Source organism: Catharus ustulatus, chromosome 1 (genome assembly GCF_009819885.2).
Source record: "Catharus ustulatus isolate bCatUst1 chromosome 1, bCatUst1.pri.v2, whole genome shotgun sequence".
NCBI classification, from domain to species: domain Eukaryota; kingdom Metazoa; phylum Chordata; class Aves; order Passeriformes; family Turdidae; genus Catharus; species Catharus ustulatus.
The window spans coordinates 22,298,105-22,311,216 of record NC_046221.1 but is presented as its reverse complement, the minus strand read 5'-3'; the positions used below and the strand labels follow the sequence as shown (position 1 = coordinate 22,311,216).

At 36.1% G+C, this 13,112-nt stretch overlaps 1 protein-coding gene across 1 annotated transcript in view; it reads right to left on the bottom strand.

Moving 5' to 3' along the window:
* RUNDC3B (RUN domain containing 3B) overlaps window positions 1-13,112 on the bottom strand; it is a 56,705-nt gene that overhangs the window by 9,569 nt on the left and 34,024 nt on the right. The window contains exon 8 of the mRNA XM_033051639.2: window positions 12,049-12,206. Coding sequence (XP_032907530.1) covers window positions 12,049-12,206 — 158 coding nt within the window. The remainder of the gene's footprint in view (window positions 1-12,048; window positions 12,207-13,112) is intronic.

Sequence of the window (13,112 nt, the reverse complement as noted above, 5' to 3'; positions counted from 1 at the left end):
TCTTTGGCAAAACAATCAGCAAAGAGATGAGAACATCTTAGCACTAAAGTACATCATTAAAAACTAACACATATTTGCCTTCCATTTCTATTTTTTGTTCTCTATAGAAGAATTACTATTAAAACTAGGCTCCTCTTCAATAACAAAACCTGTTAAGTAAAAAAATCCTGCTAAAGAATTCCTGCCCATTACAAAAGATTACTGATGAGTCAATAACTAATCAATACTAACATGCTCCCAGGGTGGAAATAAGTGTCTGCAGATACACATGCTCCCTCCAAGCCTGTAAATTTACTTACGTTCATTCAAGAATAACAAAAGCAGCCAGAGCATTCATCAGGTTTATCCAGCTATTGCCAGAAATATCCCTGTGTGCTCTTGACTTTCAGTTCTTTAATTATGTATTTAAGAAGCAAGGAAATGTAAGATTAGTGAAGTGTTCCAATAAACATCCTTCTCTTTACTGTTCACTCCCCCTGTTTGTCAGGTACTCTCCAGAATATTTATTTGCAGATTTACTCAACTTTTATTATTTTGAGATGTTTAATTAATCATTTGTTATTTTGAGAGTATTAATCACATGCAGAATATATTTTTGTAAGGTACACACAAAAAAATAAGATGCAATTGACAAATTACTGCCCATTTCCATCCCTGCTGCCTTTCAGTTCTGGCACAATCATGTTAGGGTCCACTGTGTAAATGAAGCATCAAAAATAGCTATTTTAAATAATTTTCTACTGAGCTTTTTTTTTTTTTTTTTTTTTTTGGTGTTTATGTTTTTAAAATTTAATTACTAAGATAAACCCACAACACTTCTGTTTGCACTAGCACTACTTTTGGCAGCTCAGTTGCCTCTCAAGAGATTAAAAGATTACCGCTTTGAATTAACACATGTAAGACTTCTGCATCTTGAAACTGTGACCTGACTTAATAGTGAGAGAGAGGGACAAAAGACAACCTGTATGTTGAGTTCCTGCTCACACAACAGAAAATATGTGAGAAATTATAACTGGTCCCTTACTATACTGTAACTGTATTACCTCTGGGAATTTAAAAATAAGTAAATAAAATTTAATCTCATGTTTAGCCCAAGCTAATACAGAAAAATCTTTCCCGCATAACCACGTAAAATTTCTGGTCTCATTTCAGTTATACTGGATTTCCAATTTCCCTTGGATCAAATGCAGATTCATTGGAAGCCTATTCCAAAAGTTCCATCTACATAGGCTTTTTTGTTCAATAAAACAAAAGTAAGTTCTATTTCCAATTACACCTATGAAAAACCGGTAATTTCTTACCTGCAAGTTTAATTTCTCCAAATCCAGAAAATGCCAGTCCAGTTGGCAATTTGCCCTCCTACCAGCAGATGAAGACAGGAAATAAACCAAACAGATTAATTCCCTAAGAAAGGGAATTACATCAGATGAGTGTTCCACTTCAAGAACTACCTGAGTAGTGAAAAGTAAAAGTGAAAATAAAAGCTTAAAAAAAAAATAAAAACATTTGCATAAGAACAAGCTTTAAAAACCTTTATTTAGGATAGGATATGGAACGCAAACTCAAATTGATAGCATACATGAATATAACTAAAATCTAGAAAAGCAACTCCAAATAAAAAGGGAACTTCTAAGCTCTCAGTACTGCAGCAGTGAGCTGTCTGGACTGGTATGTCATTGGACTTTGAGAAATTAGATCAGCAGGTATGAAAATGAGTTACTTACCAGCACATTTTGATGCTGCAATACACCATCAGTCTCAGATTTGTGCCCTGTATACTGACACACTGCTCCTTAAACTAGATACCAAAGGAGTCAGATGCCAGAAGACTTTCTAAAGGCAGTTGCTGCAGTGAAAAAAAAAAAGCAGGTATGTCCTACTGCAGTACATTTTCTTATTTTGACTGACCAACAGATCTTTGTGTGTCACAGCAATGACACAACTCGTGGCACAGAACATATACTCTTGAACTTCTTCAGCATTTTTTAATCCTCCTTTGTTGTTTCTTAGAAAGATCTAATGAAATTAGTTATCAATTTTATACAGCCTTCGATTTTTTTGACCTTTGGATAATGAGGAAGTTTACACTGTCAGCAAAACCCAGCAGCTGGACTACCGAGTTCTAGTCTAGCTGCAGTGGAGATTTTGTTTCTGAACACAGACATCCAGAATAGATCAAAACATACCATAATATGTTAACTTTGCATATGCTCACTAAAACAGCACTGCAGCATGTGACTGACACTCTTCATGTCCCTGGACAAATAACCAGGCCTGATTCTCTGGAGGAGGGTAACAGGCACAACACAACCAGTTTTCCTAGACAGTAGGTCTTGACAGAAAACAAGAATACTGAATTTGATCAGCAACCAAACTACTGAAAACATAAAGAGCAGATTGAAAGTCAGTTCTTCAACTATCAGATCACCTCTGCTGGGAAATGGAGGATGCTTAGCAAACAAGCTTTTTTTGGAGAGATTGTCTAATTTGCCTTCCATAAATATCCTCTCAAACTCAGTTTGTCATTTGAGGATTCTTTTTCCCTTATGTCAGTGATGTAATAACAACAAATCTGTTTATAGCTGAATTCCTTTTTAAAAAAAACATTTCTACAATGGTGTGGAAAAAAAAGAAATCAAGATTTTTTTAACGGATCAGCAAAACTGGTATTCTCAATAACTTTTTTATCACTTTAACTTGATTCCTTTGAATTCAGTAAAAACAGGAGAAACAACCACAAACTGGTTAAGTTACTTTGGGTTGACTGAATGACCACTTTTTCTTTAAAATTCCATTATTGTATTAAGACAGCAAGAGTTTCAGGAGATATCCACCAGGGTAATTGGAAGATTAATCTTCTACATACATAAGCAAGTATATGCCAAAACCAGCATATATAAACTCTTTCAGAAGGCCATAGTTTTAATTACAAGCAAAAAATTAAAATATTAGCAGCAAGCCTTGAGTAATGTAAGTCCTTCTTGTCAGTTAATACGAATTAACAGAGCTGCCAAACTATACAAAGGTAAGGCAGATCTTCAAAATCTTAGAAACTGCAGACTAAAAAAAGAGGAGGGCAAAGGTTTGATCCAAGGGCAAAGGGGTGAAAAAAAACCCCAAACAAAAATCCACAATCAGAGAGTAACACTAGAAATGGAGACATGGAAAGGGGTAAATGGTGGCAAATAAAATCTTTGCCAATATAATTTGAGTTATAATTTGGATGACAAAATGATGGAAAATTACAGTGTTAAGTGGTTGCATAAGAACAGAAATATGACCAACAGAAAAAACACTTGTCTGTATCTAAAACACTTGCTAGCCAAAACAGGGCAGCAGCTTAAAAAGCTTCTTGCTCAGGAATCAGGGAGCACACTGATTGTATTTTCTTGGTTACAACTTCAGACATTTCACTCTATCCATCTAAAGCCTTTCCGGAACTCATTTGGACTGTGCTTTATTTTACCAAAATATTGAAGAAACACAAGGCACAAAGTTAAAACTGGAAAAACAAGTTGTAACCTAAATTTACAAATACCATCCATAATTTAAAATACTTCCAATATTTTTGCAATCTGATCTGTAACTCACCTTTCTTTTGAACAAACTATTTATATTATAGAGAAACTTGCAATTTTGTTGTGAAAATATAAAAAGAATTTGCTAATATTTTTTTACTGGATGAACCTTCATTCCTGATCTATTTAAATCTAGTAAAATAAATCCAAAATTCAGGATAATTTAAATATCAATTTATTTTATCTGACGAATCGTAGAGATACTCCTTCAGTATATCAATGATAAAGTAATGTCTGCAAATACAGAACTAGCCTCTCCTCCCCAGTCTTACTTGGCACTGTTCTTCCACCCTTAAAAAAATGAGGCTTTTTTATTACTTGTCATTTAAAGCCCATTTAGTTTGGTATTGAACTTCATGTAACTTGCATTAAATATATTAGCAAAATTTAAGTTCTGCTCAACTTTTCTCTTTTATGCATAAGCAATATGAAATACTTGCTTTTCCCATCAGTATCTTCTGGAATACAGAAGCAAATGTACAGTTGATTAGTCTGAAGGTTAAAAAATGAAGCACAAAACCCTATGACTCTCAGAAGCAAATGACAATGCAAGGTTATTATCTAAACAGAAAAAGTACAAAGAGATCAAATTCAAGCTCTGTGATTGCAATCCAGCAGTTAATGATTGTGCACCATGATTGACTTAACATAATTTTAACCTGTTGTTTTTGAATCCTTCCATTTGCAGCATCAAGTTACTCAAACTTTTTTCTGAAAACAAAGCCTCAGGTTCACCTGAGGTTCCAGACACGAGAGAATTCTCTTTGTGGAATTAGAAGAGGAGGACACTGATTGATGTATTGCTATGCCCAAGCAAGTATTCTTTTTCTGCCACAGTTCAGGTATATTAACAGAGGAAGGAACTCATAATCTACACAATATGCTTTCCTACCATTAATGCACATCATATGCAACTGCATTGTACTGAGGCCTTCAGAGGTTCAATATTTATCGTTATCATTATTTTCAAAGGCCTTCTTTTTCCCTGTTCCCAATTTTTAAATTCTACATTGGACAAATATTCTGGAATTTGGAATGCACAAGGTGCTAATGTAAAAGTAACTTATTTAAAGCTTTCTTGCTTGGTACCTTTATGCACTGCCTTTATCCATAGAAGTGAATCTATGGGAGAAGAGAGAAAAGATGCCACTGTAAAACCAGGTTTTAGTATTACACATTAGACTCCCTGAAGGGGATACACTGCCATGCTAATGTCATTAAGTATGCAAAATGGTGGAAAAAAGTCCCTATGGGACTCTAATCCACCAAGGAGAGAGCAGGGGAGAATGGAGCAGAAGGCAGACTCCTTACAAAGGAGTCAGAAAACATTTTGCTGTAAATATTCCAACACATCCTTGAAGACACCAATAGCTTCAAAAGCTTTAAACTTTTTTTAGAATGTTAAGGTTTATTTTAAAGTAAACCTTTTAATCCCCCTTTTTAACAGTTTGGAATAAGATATTAAAATATGAGGGTTTAAAAAATAAATGCCTCCTTATCTACTGCATCTTGTAGAGTAAGCCCTTTCCTTCAGGCTGTTATCAACTCAGAAACTTTTGGCTTCCACTTGTGCAATAAACCCACATGGATTCTAAGAATAGAATAATCGTGTTGGAAGCTTGATTGCAAATTGTTTAATTGTGCATAGTTCTGTACCTTGCCCTGTATGCTCCTCTCTGAATTGCAGGAGTCTCTCCGTCTATGTCCTACGCCCAGCTGAACTTTTCCTAGTTATATTTGCAAAAAAGGAAACACCCATGCCTTCTTTGGTTTCCATCTCACTAAAAAAAACTTCTTGCTGTCAACTCCCACCCTTGCAAAACAGAATGGGATTACAATATTGCAGCAAACTTGAAAAGATTACACAAAAACAAAATTCAAAACACTGCCTAAACAAAGGTTTTAACATCTCTCAGAATATGTACTATTTTTCTATGCTATTAAAAAAAACCAAAATAAAACTAAACAAGCAAAAAAACCACACACAGACAAGTCGAAAAAAGAAGGACCAGAAAATCAATCAGACTGCAATACTAAGGATTTCAAACTGCTGCTCAAACTTGAGAGAGAAGCAAAGGACAGACAGGAACCATTACAAATAAAAGCATGGCTAATGTGAATTAGGGTTTGATAGCAGGATCCATTAAATCTTTAAAAGGAAAGGATTAGCATTCTCAGTTTTCACATTCTAGGAAAGAAACTTGCCAGGATCAAAGATTAAATTTTAATCTTCAACTTCCTTTCAGTGAGGAAATAAAGCAGCTGCAACAAATTGGATTTACTGTAGTTAAGCAGTTGAGGAATTCAGTTTCTATGAAAAAAAGAAAAAGTCTTAAAAGAGGACTATTTGAAAGGAAGGCAAGAGGGCTAAAAAAAAATTGATCCAGCTTTCCTATTTCTCCAGAAGATTTAGGTTTTGAACTAGGATTACAAAGCCAGGCAACCCACATTAAAGTTTTACTGACAAGGAGACACAAAGCTAAGTTTCAAAGCCTTTGCTCAGACCCTCCTGCTTCCGTTTCCTTGGAGAAGCTTTCCTCTGCTTTGTCCCTGCCAGCACAGCTAAGCCTACATCCTCTCTACAGCTTTGTGCCTTCCTCTCTGACCCTACCCTGCCTGCTCACAGGCAGAGTATTGTGGCAGCATGCTGCAGACTCCAGAGCACTTACAAACAGCATCTTGACAAAGTGAGGACAAGCAGAGATACTATTTTTATAAGCAAGTTTCTTAACCAAATGGGGCATGACCATTAATTGAAAAGAAATCATCTTTGCTACAAAAAATATAGTGTATCTTCCTTTACATAGTCCATAATAGACCTGGTAGGACATGGTGTGTTTGAAACAGAGAAGCAAATTTTGCCTGGAGTTAAACACATCTGAATTTACTCTGCTTGCTGCTCAGAATTAGCATGCTGTGTTCAGGTGCTGCTGAGAATGAGTTGATGGACCTTTCTGAAAGGCAAGGAGTATTACCCTGAGCTCCATGCAGAGCTAACACAGAGAAAAAAGTGTGGACAGAATACTCCAGCAGTCAATGGCTGGAAAAGAGAGAAGCGTGACAGGCTGTGCACACCTCAGCTATGAAGGTATGGACAGCACATTGACTACAATTGAAGAGTATCTCTGAAAAAAACCCAGCTTCTCAGAGTTGCAGGTACACTGTCATTTCCTGTCTGTATTATTCAGATAGAAAATGTGGTATTGCTGGATATTAAAATATTGAGTATTATTAATATAATAAAATGTTAAGCTATATTAAGGCATTATAAATGGACTAAAAGCACAGTTTGGACCTTGAAAAGGCTAATTCTGAAGGAACAGCCAGAGAAATTAAATCTATCTTTAAGATTTGACAACATATGAAAAAAAAGTCTTAGTTACACAGTCAAGCTTAATTCAATGTAAGATGTGAGTGTCCCTACAATTTAATTTGATGCCTATCTGGGCCTTAACCAGTAACAGAATTCCAAACATGGAAGACTGACTTTCCCCCCCACCCCTAGCTTTTCTTCCCTCCACAAAACACCATATCAAGACGGGCATCTAGGAAGAAACAGTAGAGGGAGATAAAAAACACAGTGGTATAGAATACAGCATAGTCATTGAATTTACAAAGTAAATTTCACATAAATGTGACAAATTGATAAAAAAAAGTTAGAGCATTTGGAACAAAGGGACTTTACCATCTTACACCAGGCACATCAACCTGAAAACCTGAAGAAATTCTTTAGGAGGAAACCTGTGGTGGTAAACATTACACAAATCATTTTCATTTCAGCAAAAATCAAAGCAGAATTAAAAACTTTCAAAACATTTTGTGAGTTTTTCTGCTTTGCACACAATGTTTTCCTTTTTCCTTTCACATTGTTTAAAAAGATGTTCTATGTTAAAGAGATCAACTTTTATAACATCAGTGAGATCAATTTTTATAACATCAGTGAGTCAATATGCAGGAAACGAGCCAATAAGGAAATTGATGGAATCTCTCTTGTAACCATACATCAATATTTAACATATATAAATATCAATTTCAGATGCAGAATCTGAACTTTAAAGAAACAAAAGCAGAGTTTGTCGTAACACAGGTAGTGTATTAGTCAAAAGAAGGACTGAGAATCACTCTAAGGGGGGGAAAAAGCCTGTTTAGCTGAGCTAAAGAGTTTTAATGCAAGGATATTGTGGACCAATAGTTCCAGATTTTGCCCAATCACATCTTTGATTGAGCTAACTATTCCTTCAAGGCAGCGATCTCAAACTGAGATGCAGAAGAAAATCCTTTGGGGTACTGGAAAAAAACCCTTTTTGTACTGCTAATAAATCTTTTTAAATGTAACGTTTATTTCATCTTCATCATACACTCTTCAATTTCTATTTTTGTATGTTTAAGAATGTAAATAATATATTAACACTATAGTATATTTATATAATTTATAAATAATTATACCTGCATTGTGGGGGTGGTCAGAATTTTTTTACTGATGGGGTGTATGATCAAATGTCTCTGTTCTTCAAAAGACATTCAACATCTCTTTGCAGAAACACAGAGGAGGAAGGAATGTCTGCCTCTGTACATTTTGAATATTCCAGGATGAAATTCCTTGATCATTTGGGATCCCTCTCCCATCAAATTGCAATTCTGTAATTTGAATGTTACAGAATTGGAACTATTTTCTTCATCTAGACGTGCCATGGACAACAGGCTTCTCCTGGCTGTCCTCCTGTGAGCTGTTATTTTCAAGCACTTAAGAACTGTTAATTTTATGTGCTTTAAGGCCTTTAGAACTGCCTCACCCTCACTGAAAAAATACACTATTCTTAGGGAAGAGTGGAGCCAAAAGCACCATTCTGTAGTGTTCAGCTACACCAAGTCCTAGGAAAAAACACATCACAGTGATGACATCTGAAGAAACAAATGAAGGCCCTGAGTGGCTCATCATTATTAGAATCCACACAACCAAAATGCCTCCTGAACACTGCCAGACTGGGGGCATTGACCACCTCTCCAGGAAGCCAGTGTTTGACCTCCCTCTGGGTAAAAAGATATTTTCCAGTGTCCAGTCTGAACTTCCTCCCTGATGAGCTGTGCATTAGCTTAAATGTGGTGAACTGATAATCAGGTTGTCTATCACATATTCACTTTTCCAACTTGATTTGCGATCAGACATCTGCCAACAAAATAAGAGGTTCAATCCTAAGATGGGTGGGCATATTGCTAAGAAATTCAATTAAGCTGAGAGACACACGAAAGAGTTATTCCTCTGTGAATAAATGATAAATTTTCAGCTTGACCATTTCCAGATATTGGTATTCATGAGATCTGTAAAATGGCTTTTAACAAAAGTGGAAACTATGTTGTTCATTGTAGCTTGAATATCCAAGAGTGTGAGACAAAGTTAAGAATACTGAAAACTGTAGAACATGAAGCATAGCTGTGATAAAAGAAAAATTCCTCCCCAATTTTTCTGACCTCCTATCCTCACATTATTTCATGATTTGCAGCAAACCCCCTTAGTAAATGTGAACACAGAGAAGTTTTTCTGTAAGATAGCTAATTTTTAACCTCAAGGCCTTGTTGATCTGCTGATCCTGGGTTAACTGCTTTCCAAGTCAGCAACAGCCTAAACTGTCAAAAAAAAGGTCAGATCTCTATTCTTTAGTTTACATTTCTTTTTTTTTTGATGGGGGAAGGCAGAAATAGATACAGACTTGGATTCTGTCAAGTCCACTGACAAGATACATAAAACATTTTGCTTTGCATGCCTGTGAAATACCTTTTAGGAAGTCTCAACAAAACCTTACTCAACAAAAGTTTGAACTCATAGAACTTGCTACCTTAAGAATAGCAGCCAGTAGAACAGAAGAGCATCGTTAAAAAGAAAGTATAGAATGTTTATTTATAGTAGATTCAATCACACAGCAAACAATCCTAAACCAAATCTCCAAGTGTTTTACAAACAGCAATGCAGTATGCCTTGGGCAGAATTATAGTCCCAAACTTGCTCTTATCTGCTGATGAAGGACTCAGATTACAGCATACATTCAGTGTCTCAAAATGGTAGTAACAGTAGGGGAACAAAACACTAAGTTCTGATATTACTTTAACATTATTCTAAAATGGCTGGACCATAAAAAGCCATTGGCCAAAATTCATACCTCATTACAGACACATTACTGATACAATGCATTTGGCAGTCAGGTCACCTTTGGCTGGAATAAAAAACCCCAACACAAATACCAAATATGATTAAAATAAGTTAATTTTGACTGATGTTAACCATTAGAAACCTGCTAGGAATCTTTCATCCCCTCCCTCACCTGACAGGCAGGCTACACTCACAGCAATAAAATGTAAAATTACACTGCTCCAAATATCTAGTGTAGTTCAGACTCCTGACTGCAGTGTCTCACAAACAGATATACAAGAACTCTGTCAAGATACAACAGAAGTTATTCCACAATTTGAGCCTTTACATAATAAAGCCATCAAACAAAATCAAACCTGAAAGACACATCTTCAGAGCAGTCTGACTGCATATATCTGAGCTAAAATTTAACAGCAGGTAGGAACATTCAAAATTTCCAGTATCAGAATAGGTTTGAATGAGTTCACACCTTCCTCCATCTTCCCCAAATAACTAGGGATGCCAAAGCAGTATAACATGAATCATTAGGCATATCGGTAAGTTCAGAGAAGTCAAGAACAGGTATCTCTCAAACACTTATAGTCAATCCTAGGGAAAAAAGAAGAAACCTGGAAAACTATCTTTTCTTCTTACTCAACTCTGCATTTGGCCTAAATAAAATGCCAATTCTGTATTCCTGAACATTCTCATAAAATCCATTTCAAGCATCGGCAATAAAATTATCTATCATGAGAGAGAGTAGCAGAAAAAAAAAAAGCTTTGCTTACAAGCTTGAAGTACAGTAATTCCACAAGTATAAGGCACACCGGAATATAAGCCGCACTTCCGGGTGTCACCGGCGTATAAACCACACTTTCGTTCGCAGTGAGGATGCTCGCACAACAAAGTAACCAATTTGTAACAATCACGCTATCGTGGGTTTCACTGGCAGGTGCTAAATTTGTAAGCTCAGCTCCCCCTGCGGTGCCGGCGGGAGCCCCCACTTTCCCCCACGGTGCCAGCGGGAGCCCAGGCTTTCCCCCGCGGTGTCGGCAGGAGCCCACCTTCCCCCGCCGCGCAACAGAGTAAACAATTTGTAACAATTGCGCGATCGCGGGTTTTACTGGCAGGTGCTCAATTCGTGAGCTCGGCTCGGCCTGCAGCTCGCACTTCCGGGTTGGCAAATTTCAGAACTTTGTCCATATATTGGACGCTCCAGAGTATAAGCTGCACTTTCGGGTTGGGACCAAAATTATAGTCAAAAGGGTGCAGCTTATATGCGTGAAATTACTGTACTTTACTTCTGGTTTTTTGGATGGTGTATTCATATATTTTTTGCCATGGATTGTTTCAAAGATCTCAGATGCCTGCTGTGATACTTCAGGGCTCAGCCATTTACAAATTAATCCAGATTTAAGGCAAAGTAACTTGTTCTATATTTGTTATGAACAAAACATTCAATAGCTGCAGGTGCACCCTATGGCAGTTTCATGGCAACCTATCACCAGACAGCGACTCTTCCATCTGCCTGGATCTTCAAACACAGAATTACAGAATGGCTTATATTGGGAGGGACCTTAAAGATCATCTCATTGCAACATCCTGCCATGGGCAGGGACATCTTCCACTACACCAGGCTACTCAGAGACCCATCCAAAGTGGGGATGCCTCTGCAAAAGGAGACTACCTCCTCACCCGGACAGGGCTGAGAGGATAAACTGTATAATGATCATAAGATACTCCAATATTTATCATACTAGAAATCACATATACTATTAATAAAAAATAAGCCTTCTACTGTTTTAGCATTTCGCCTTGAAATGAAGAAAGCATGACAGTGAAATGTTTTGCCAGTTTGAATAGTTTTAGGATTACCAGATGAACTCCTACTGTGTCTGAGCCATCACAAATAAAGTAAAATCTAGCCAAAGAAAATAAATAACTTTTTACCCTGTCTTGCCAAACCTTTAAAAAATTGCCTTGAAAAGATAGCTGTTTTTGATACTTTTAGGGGTAGCCTTTAAACTGGAAGGAATAAAATATAAAGAACATTTTATAAAAATGTAAAAAATTTAAGCAATTTTACTGTAAATTATTTGAGATCTAGAAAAATTTTAATATTTAAATCTCAGAATTATTCTGTTTTACACTACTACAGTTTCCAGGGATCCATTGCCAAATCTAAGACTTGTCAGAAAAAATTTTAAAAAAGCTAACATACATCAGTTTCTTTAAGAAGTTGACTCATTTCCACAGGATCAGAAATCCTACATATTGTGTAGTTACATAATTTAAATAATTTAAGTAATACTGCTCTAGCAATGCTTCTCCATTATGCTAACTTACAACTGGTCTTGCAGTTCCACAATGATATATTCCAGCTGCTCCTTTTCCATTTTGTGGGCTAGATCCATATCTTCAATTCTTTGTAAGAGCAGTTTATTCTGTGAGACAGATTCAGATAGCTGGTTTTCTCTGAGTCGTACCAATTCTTCAAGATAACCCTGGAAATGTAAGTTAGTAGAAAATTTTAAAGTACACATTATCAAAACCACTTTCAATTATGCATGTACCCATTTTTCATTTTATGATGTATATGATTTTACTTTGGGTTTGTTGTACGGTTTTAAAATTATTTATTTTTAAACAGACTAGAAAATTTACTTTAGATTAGTTTGAGATTTCCTAAGAGGTAACAGGAAAATCATATATTTATTTATGTTTTTGCAGAGGAGTAGAAAAACGGATGAAAAAACGAGACAGGAAAGCCACCATCATCAAACACTAATTCTTCTTTCAAAAACAACTGTCACGAGCACAAGAGAAAGATCAGAATTCTACAACTGAACAGGTGCATGATGTTAGGTAATACACAAGGGCAAGGATTGAATATATCAACGTGAATTTTTATAGTTAATAAAAGGGATCCAGAATTACTATGATTAAAATATCCAATATTATTTTAAAGTTTCTTTGAACTTTTGAATCACACATTAAAATGACAAAGAAGGTTCCAGCATGTCAGATGTCACAATTTCTTAGATATTGTAAATTAAAACAAGATACAGTATGTCCACACTACACAAAATTGTGCACATTCCCTGACACCTGTGGAAAAATGTGCACTTGTTTTATATGTGCCCACATTTTAAAAAAGGTATTAAAAACAAGATAGTTTTCAGAGGCACAGAATGGGTGTGTCTGTTCTCAACTCCTATTATGAAAACAAATTCACATTAGCCGGTAAAAAAATGCTACTAATGTAATTCATCACCACAAAGATGTTAGGGGTTTGAAGCACCTCTGATGTGAGAGGAAACAGAAGGAGCTGGGATTGCTCAAGTCAGGGCTGAAGAGAAGAGGGTAAGGACAAAGAATCAATGTGCATCAGTGTTTAATGGGAGGGTGTG